General features: G+C 42.8%; 1 protein-coding gene across 1 annotated transcript in view; it reads left to right on the top strand.

Annotated features, from left to right (window-relative positions):
- Positions 1–10000, top strand: part of LOC117475733 (xanthine dehydrogenase/oxidase-like) — a gene marked incomplete at its 3' end in the record, with an annotated part of 35183 nt that overhangs the window by 7985 nt on the left and 17198 nt on the right. The window contains 3 exon segments of the mRNA XM_034122052.1: positions 8146–8290; positions 8520–8612; positions 9018–9169. Coding sequence (XP_033977943.1) covers positions 8146–8290; positions 8520–8612; positions 9018–9169 — 390 coding nt within the window.

Genomic DNA, 10000 nt, shown 5'->3' with positions numbered 1-10000 from the left:
TGAGTTAGACCCTGAGACCATGAGTTAGACCCTGAGACCATGAGTTAGACCATGAGTTAGACCATGAGTTAGACCATGAGTTAGACCATGAGTTATACTGAGTTAGACCATGAGTTAGACCATGAGTTAGACCATGAGTTAGACCCTGAGTTAGACCATGAGTTATACTGAGTTAGACCATGAGTTAGACCATGAGTTAGACCATGAGTTATACTGAGTTAGACCATGAGTTAGACCCTGAGTTAGACCCTGAGACCATGAGTTAGACCATGAGTTAGACCATGAGTTAGACCATGAGTTAGACCATGAGTTAGACCCTGAGTTAGACCATGAGTTAGACACCCTGAGTTAGACCATGAGTTATACCATGAGTTAGACCCTGAGTTATACCATGAGTTAGACCATGAGTTAGACCATGAGTTATACCATGAGTTAGACCATGAGTTAGACCATGAGTTAGACCATGAGTTAGACCATGAGTTAGACCATGAGTTAGACCCTGAGTTAGACCCTGAGACCATGAGTTAGACCATGAGTTAGACCATGAGTTAGACCCTGAGTTAGACCCTGAGTTATACCATGAGTTAGACCATGAGTTAGACCATGAGTTATACCATGAGTTAGACCATGAGTTAGACCATGAGTTAGACCATGAGTTAGACCATGAGTTAGACCCTGAGTTAGACCCTGAGACCATGAGTTAGACCATGAGTTAGACCATGAGTTAGACCCTGAGTTAGACCCTGAGTTAGACCATGAGTTAGACCATGAGTTAGACCATGAGTTATACCATGAGTTAGACCCTGAGTTATACCATGAGTTAGACCATGAGTTAGACCATGAGTTATACCATGAGTTAGACCATGAGTTAGACCATGAGTTAGACCATGAGTTAGACCATGAGTTATACCATGAGTTATACCATGAGTTAGACCCTGAGTTATACCATGAGTTAGACCCTGAGACCATGAGTTAGACCATGAGTTAGACCATGAGTTAGACCATGAGTTAGACCATGAGTTAGACCCTGAGTTATACCATGAGTTAGACCATGAGTTAGACCATGAGTTAGACCCTGAGTTATACCATGAGTTAGACCATGAGTAGACCATGAGTTAGACCTGAGTTATACCATGAGTTACCATGAGTTAGACCATGAGTTAGACCATGAGTTAGACCATGAGTTAGACCATGAGTTAGACCATGAGTTAGACCCTGAGTTATACCATGAGTTAGACCATGAGTTAGACCCTGAGTTATACCATGAGTTAGACCATGAGTTAGACCATGAGTTAGACCCTGAGTTATACCATGAGTTAGACCCTGAGTTAGACCATGAGTTAGACCATGAGTTAGACCATGAGTTAGACCATGAGTTAGACCATGAGTTATACCATGAGTTATACCATGAGTTAGACCATGAGTTATACCATGAGTTAGACCATGAGTTAGACCATGAGTTAGACCCTGAGTTATACCATGAGTTAGACCATGAGTTATACCATGAGTTATACCATGAGTTAGACCCTGAGTTATACCATGAGTTAGACCCTGAGACCATGAGTTAGACCATGAGTTAGACCATGAGTTAGACCATGAGTTAGACCATGAGTTAGACCCTGAGTTATACCATGAGTTAGACCATGAGTTAGACCATGAGTTAGACCCTGAGTTATACCATGAGTTAGACCATGAGTTAGACCATGAGTTAGACCCTGAGTTATACCATGAGTTATACCATGAGTTAGACCATGAGTTAGACCATGAGTTAGACCATGAGTTAGACCATGAGTTAGACCATGAGTTAGACCCTGAGTTATACCATGAGTTAGACCATGAGTTAGACCCTGAGTTATACCATGAGTTAGACCATGAGTTAGACCATGAGTTAGACCCTGAGTTATACCATGAGTTAGACCCTGAGTTAGACCATGAGTTAGACCATGAGTTAGACCATGAGTTAGACCATGAGTTAGACCATGAGTTATACCATGAGTTATACCATGAGTTATACCATGAGTTAGACCATGAGTTATACCATGAGTTAGACCATGAGTTAGACCATGAGTTAGACCCTGAGTTATACCATGAGTTAGACCATGAGTTAGACCATGAGTTAGACCCTGAGACCATGAGTTAGACCATGAGTTAGACCATGAGTTAGACCCTGAGTTATACCATGAGTTAGACCCTGAGTTAGACCATGAGTTAGACCATGAGTTAGACCATGAGTTAGACCATGAGTTAGGCCATGAGTTAGACCATGAGTTATACCATGAGTTATACCATGAGTTAGACCATGAGTTATACCATGAGTTAGACCATGAGTTAGACCATGAGTTATACCATGAGTTAGACCATGAGTTAGACCATGAGTTAGACCATGAGTTAGACCATGAGTTAGACCCTGAGTTATACCATGAGTTAGACCATGAGTTAGACCATGAGTTAGACCATGAGTTAGACCCTGAGACCATGAGTTATACCATGAGTTAGACCATGAGTTAGACCATGAGTTATACCATGAGTTAGACCCTGAGTTATACCATGAGTTAGACCATGAGTTAGACCCTGAGTTAGACCCTGAGTTAGACCATGAGTTAGACCATGAGTTATACTGAGTTAGACCATGAGTTAGACCATGAGTTAGACCATGAGTTAGACCATGAGTTATACTGAGTTAGACCATGAGTTAGACCATGAGTTAGACCATGAGTTAGACCCTGAGTTAGACCATGAGTTATACTGAGTTAGACCATGAGTTAGACCATGAGTTAGACCATGAGTTAGGCCATGAGTTAGACCATGAGTTAGACCATGAGTTAGACCATGAGTTAGACCATGAGTTAGACCATGAGTTATACCATGAGTTAGACCATGAGTTAGACCATGAGTTAGACCATGAGTTAGACCATGAGTTAGACCCTGAGTTAGACCATGAGTTAGACCATGAGTTATACCATGAGTTAGACCATGAGTTAGACCATGAGTTAGACCCTGAGACCATGAGTTATACCATGAGTTAGACCATGAGTTAGACCATGAGTTATACCATGAGTTAGACCCTGAGTTAGACCCTGAGTTAGACCCTGAGACCATGAGTTATACCATGAGTTAGACCATGAGTTATACCATGAGTTAGACCATGAGTTAGACCATGAGTTAGACCCTGAGACCATGAGTTATACCATGAGTTAGACCATGAGTTAGACCATGAGTTAGACCATGAGTTAGACCCTGAGTTAGACCCTGAGTTAGACCATGAGTTAGACCATGAGTTATACTGAGTTAGACCATGAGTTAGACCATGAGTTAGACCATGAGTTAGACCATGAGTTAGACCATGAGTTATACTGAGTTAGACCATGAGTTAGACCATGAGTTAGACCATGAGTTAGACCATGAGTTAGACCATGAGTTAGACCATGAGTTATACCCTGAGTTAGACCATGAGTTAGACCATGAGTTAGACCCTGAGTTATACCCTGAGTTAGACCATGAGTTAGACCATGAGTTAGACCATGAGTTATACCATGAGTTATACTGAGTTATACCATGAGTTAGACCATGAGTTAGACCCTGAGTTATACCCTGAGTTAGACCATGAGTTAGACCATGAGTTAGACCCTGAGTTAGACCCTGAGTTAGACCCTGAGTTAGACCCTGAGTTAGACCATGAGTTAGACCATGAGTTATACTGAGTTAGACCATGAGTTAGACCATGAGTTAGACCATGAGTTATACCATGAGTTAGACCCTGAGTTAGACCCTGAGTTAGACCCTGAGACCATGAGTTATACCATGAGTTAGACCATGAGTTATACCATGAGTTAGACCATGAGTTAGACCATGAGTTAGACCCTGAGACCATGAGTTATACCATGAGTTAGACCATGAGTTAGACCATGAGTTAGACCATGAGTTAGACCCTGAGTTAGACCCTGAGTTAGACCATGAGTTAGACCATGAGTTATACTGAGTTAGACCATGAGTAGAACCATGAGTTAGACCATGAGTTATACCATGAGTTAGACCATGAGTTAGACCATGAGTTAGACCCTGAGTTAGACCCTGAGTTAGACCATGAGTTAGACCATGAGTTAGACCATGAGTTAGACCATGAGTTAGACCATGAGTTATACTGAGTTAGACCATGAGTTAGACCATGAGTTAGACCATGAGTTAGACCATGAGTTAGACCATGAGTTAGACCATGAGTTATACCCTGAGTTAGACCATGAGTTAGACCATGAGTTAGACCCTGAGTTATACCCTGAGTTAGACCATGAGTTAGACCATGAGTTATACCATGAGTTATACTGAGTTATACCATGAGTTAGACCATGAGTTAGACCCTGAGTTATACCCTGAGTTAGACCATGAGTTAGACCATGAGTTAGACCCTGAGTTAGACCCTGAGTTATACCCTGAGTTAGACCCTGAGTTAGACCCTGAGTTAGACCATGAGTTAGACCATGAGTTATACTGAGTTAGACCATGAGTTAGACCATGAGTTAGACCATGAGTTAGACCATGAGTTAGACCCTGAGTTAGACCCTGAGTTAGACCCTGAGTTAGACCATGAGTTAGACCCTGAGTTAGACCATGAGTTAGACCCTGAGTTAGACCATGAGTTAGACCATGAGTTAGACCATGAGTTAGACCCTGAGTTAGACCATGAGTTATACTGAGTTAGACCATGGTTGCATTCGAATAGTTCATTTAGCTTAGGAACCTTCCTAACGGAGTGAAATGACCCGGAAGTCCCTCAGTGGCAGCCATGATAAGTGCCGTTCGAATTCTCTAAATTAAAAGGAAAGGAGGTTTCAAACTTCCTTTATAACCTCCTTTAGCCTAGGAACCACTGGACCTCCCTAACCGAAAGGAGAGGAGAACATGCTGCCCCACAATGCCTTGCGGCCGCAGCATTTGCCGTCACACAACAGTCGGCCGTTCACGGAAACAACCGATTATGAACGAGAAATGATATCATGAAAGTTACGGTGCTTATTAAGCATTTTAAAACGTATGTGGTAAGTTGCCAAAGTGCTTTGTTTTGAACGTTCATCAGTATTATAATCAAAAAGAGAAATATGAACGTTAGTTTTTACTGAAATGATCAAATAAAGTCAACATTTCACAGTCTTTACTGAGCTGTGTGGGGTTTGTTCAACTTTTAAAAGATGTTTGAATGGTGATATACACAGTGATAGATGTTAAGGACTAACGTTTATAATAAATACATTTGTATTGATTTTAAGATCTTTTCATAGTTCATGCAATCATACGTATTGGGATCATTTGTATTAATGTGGACCGGAGGGAGAGGGTGATGAGCATAAGTTTCACTTTCCTTTTTTATTTCAATTTCAACTTTGGTCATGAAGAATATGTTTCTCTGTTGTCCCCGTTCATAAAGCATAACAGCATCAGAGCACGGTGCAGAGTCTCTAGATGAGTTTACAGTAGTCCCTCGTTCTTATTAAACATCCATGTTGTAGTCCGCTGTATAGAAAACTGTAGTTTCCATAGTTTCCCCACAGCAGCAGGCGCACATTTATGACCTCTGCTGGCGCATCATAAACACGTCGGATAGTGAAAGTGCAGTCGGATTCTCTAAAGTGCCGCAGTCTCTTCTCCTAAATCCTTTTGAATTCTCCTATCCACTATCCCTTAACCCCATGACGTTTCACTCCGAGGTCAAGGGATAGACGATAGGGTTAGAACTTAGGAGCTGATTTTTTGGAGTATTCGAACGCAACCCATGAGTTAGACCATGAGTTAGACCATGAGTTAGACCCTGAGTTAGACCCTGAGTTAGACCCTGAGTTAGACCATGAGTTAGACCATGAGTTAGACCATGAGTTAGACCCTGAGTTAGACCCTGAGTTATACCCTGAGTTAGACCCTGAGTTAGACCCTGAGTTAGACCATGAGTTAGACCATGAGTTATACTGAGTTAGACCATGAGTTAGACCATGAGTTAGACCATGAGTTAGACCATGAGTTAGACCCTGAGTTAGACCCTGAGTTAGACCCTGAGTTAGACCATGAGTTAGACCCTGAGTTAGACCATGAGTTAGACCCTGAGTTAGACCCTGAGTTAGACCCTGAGTTAGACCATGAGTTAGACCCTGAGTTAGACCATGAGTTATACTGAGTTAGACCATGGTTGCATTCGAATAGTCCATTTAGCTTAGGAACCTTCCTAACGGAGTGAAATGACCCGGAAGTCCCTCAGTGGCAGCCATGATAAGTGCCGTTCGAATTCTCTAAATTAAAAGGAAAGGAGGTTTCAAACTTCCTTTATAACCTCCTTTAGCCTAGGAACCACTGGACCTCCCTAACCGAAAGGAGAGGAGAACATGCTGCCCCACAATGCCTTGCGGCCGCAGCATTTGCCGTCACACAACAGTCGGCCGTTCACGGAAACAACCGATTATGAACGAGAAATGATATCATGAAAGTTACGGTGCTTATTAAGCATTTTAAAACGTATGTGGTAAGTTGCCAAAGTGCTTTGTTTTGAACGTTCATCAGTATTATAATCAAAAAGAGAAATATGAACGTTAGTTTTTACTGAAATGATCAAATAAAGTCAACATTTCACAGTCTTTACTGAGCTGTGTGGGGTTTGTTCAACTTTTAAAAGATGTTTGAATGGTGATATACACAGTGATAGATGTTAAGGACTAACGTTTATAATAAATACATTTGTATTGATTTTAAGATCTTTTCATACAATCATACGTATTGGGATCATTTGTATTAATGTGGACCGGAGGGAGAGGGTGACGAGCATAAGTTTCACTTTCCTTTTTTATTTCAATTTCAACTTTGGTCATGAAGAATATGTTTCTCTGTTGTCCCCGTTCATAAAGCATAACAGCATCAGAGCACGGTGCAGAGTCTCTAGATGAGTTTACAGTAGTCCCTCGTTCTTATTAAACATCCATGTTGTAGTCCGCTGTATAGAAAACTGTAGTTTCCATAGTTTCCCCACAGCAGCAGGCGCACATTTATGACCTCTGCTGGCGCATCATAAACACGTCGGATAGTGAAAGTGCAGTCGGATTCTCTAAAGTGCCGCAGTCTCTTCTCCTAAATCCTTTTGAATTCTCCTATCCACTATCCCTTAACCCCATGACGTTTCACTCCGAGGTCAAGGGATAGACGATAGGGTTAGAACTTAGGAGCTGTTTTTTTGGAGTATTCGAACGCAACCCATGAGTTAGACCATGAGTTAGACCATGAGTTAGACCATGAGTTAGACCCTGAGTTAGACCCTGAGTTAGACCCTGAGTTAGACCATGAGTTAGACCATGAGTTAGACCATGAGTTATACCATGAGTTAGACCATGAGTTATACCATGAGTTAGACCCTGAGTTAGACCATGAGTTAGACCCTGAGTTAGACCCTGAGTTAGACCCTGAGTTAGACCATGAGTTAGACCATGAGTTAGACCATGAGTTAGACCCTGAGTTAGACCCTGAGTTAGACCCTGAGTTAGACCCTGAGTTAGACCCGAGTCTTCCTGACAGTTCACAGTGTGCCGCTGCCCGGTGTAATTCAAATGTACCGCCGCGCACAGCACAGACACGCAGCTGCTGCCCAGCCGCAGCACAGACACACAGCTGCTGCCCAGCCGCAGCACAGGAAATGGAACTGCTGGCGTCTCGTCACTTTTCGATGATTTCGTTACAGTTATTGTTTACTGCCGTCGGTGCCGTCTCGCCATCGTCTCGTTTTAGTCATGGAAAAAAAGGTTGTTGACGAACATATTTCGTCATAGGTTTAGGCAACGAAATTAACACTAGTCTGTAGTATGTTGTGTGTCCTGTGTGTGTGTGTGTGTGTGTGTGTGTGTGTGTGTGTGTGTGTGTGTGTGTGTGTGTGTGTGTGTGTGTGTGTGTGTGTGTGTGTGTGTGTGTGTGTGTGTGTGTGTGTGTGTGTGTGTGTGTGTGTGTGTGTGTGTGTGTGTGTGTGTGTGTGTGTGAACGTATTCAGCGTCTCATCACGACACATAAACCAGAGTATCATCAGCGTAGAAGACGGACCAGAGACTCAACAGGAATCATTGTAAACATGTTATTTTGGATTCAATCTGACCTCCAGAAACCCTTAATATCTCCCTCCCCCTGCAGACCCTCTCCAGAGGTCAGAGGTCGTCCTCTCTGTGTTTCCGGGGCTCTCGGAGCACCTGGTTTCAGCCCGGCTCTCTGCAGGAGCTCCTGAATCTGAAGTGGGAACACCCCGAGGCCCGGGTGGTGGTGGGGAACACCGAAGTGGGTCAGTGGGCTTCTCCATACCTCATTCATTCATTCATTCATCACCTGACACTCACTGTGTGTGTGTGTGTGTGTGTGTGTGTGTGTGTGTGTGTGTGTGTGTGTGTGTGTGTGTGTGTGTGTGTGTGTGTGTGTGTGTGTGTGTGTGTGTGTGTGTGTGTGTGTGTGTGTGTGTGTGTGTGTGTGTGTGTGTGTGTGTGTGTGTGTGTGTGTGTGTGTGTGTTTTGCAGGGATCGAGGTGAAGTTTAAGAACATGGTGTACCCTGTGATCCTCGCTCCGGCCTTCCTCCCCGAGATGAGCCACGTCACACACACTGAGGACGGTAAATGATCCGAGTCATTAGAGAGCTTTCAGTTTGACTTGATGACGTCAGTAACCAGTAGCTTTGCAGATTTCATTCATTATTACAAACGATCATATTTTTATATTTCCATGTACAAATGGATGCTATACTCCAAAGGAAGATATGACTAAAGTAGTTGGTGCAAAATGTGAAAATAAATAAATGAAATTATGCAGTTTGTCTAAGAAAGATGCAAAATAGACAAACAATGATGCTCGACTGTTAGCTTGTGGGCTAAATTGGGGACAAAGCGATCCAAAGAGTTTAGTAGGGTCTGAGTTCATGTCAGTAAAGTGTTTGCATGACATTACATTGGATCGTAATATCTATCTACCTGGGGACCCACAAACCGGTCTCTCTAAACGCTGGATCGTGTTTCTTTAGGTATTGAGTTTGGAGCAGCGTGCACGCTCAGCCACATGGGGGCGGTACTGAGGGCAGCGCTGGAGACTCTTCCTCCTCATCAGACCGAGGTCTTCCTCGCCGTCCTGGAGCAGCTACGCTGGTTCGCTGGACTGCAGATACGCAACGTGGCCGTGAGTCACACACCACCAAACAAAACGTTAAAGTCTGTGTCAACCACAGACCGTATTTCAGGATAACCGCCAAAACACATCCAGGAAACCCCGAAAACCAGCACTTTAAGTCATGCTAATGGTTATCAATCCATCAAACCAGCACTTTAAGTCATGCTAATGGTTATCCATCCATCAAACCAGCACTTTAAGTCATGCTAATGGTTATCCATCCATCAAACCAGCACTTTAAGTCATGCTAATGGTTATCCATCCATCAAACCAGCACTTTAAGTCATGCTAATGGTTATCAATCCATCAAACCAGCACTTTAAGTCATGCTAATGGTTATCCATCCATCAAACCAGCACTTTAAGTCATGCTAATGGTTATCCATCCATCAAACCAGCACTTTAAGTCATGCTAATGGTTATCAATCCATCAAACCAGCACTTTAAGTCATGCTAATGGTTATCAATCCATCAAACCAGCACTTTAAGTCATGCTAATGGTTATCAATCCATCAAACCAGCACTTTAAGTCATGCTAATGGTTATCAATCCATCAAACCAGCACTTTAAGTCATGCTAATGGTTATCAATCCATCAAACCAGCACTTTGAGTCATGCTAATGGTTATCAATCCATCAAACCAGCACTTTAAGTCATGCTAATGGTTATCAATCCATCAAACCAGCACTTTGAGTCATGCTAATGGTTATCAATCCATCAAACCAGCACTTTGTCCAGTAGCTTCAACACCAGTAATAACAGTCAGCGTTTTGCTAAAGGAACCTAGAAAAGTGTTCATTTTCCAGGAGTTAGACACAGCCAAAGTGACAAACACTGTACA

This window comes from Trematomus bernacchii, unplaced genomic scaffold, assembly GCF_902827165.1.
Source record: "Trematomus bernacchii unplaced genomic scaffold, fTreBer1.1, whole genome shotgun sequence".
NCBI classification, from domain to species: domain Eukaryota; kingdom Metazoa; phylum Chordata; class Actinopteri; order Perciformes; family Nototheniidae; genus Trematomus; species Trematomus bernacchii.
The sequence above is the reverse complement of the archived record's forward strand: the minus strand, read 5'-3'. Positions and strand labels throughout refer to the sequence as shown.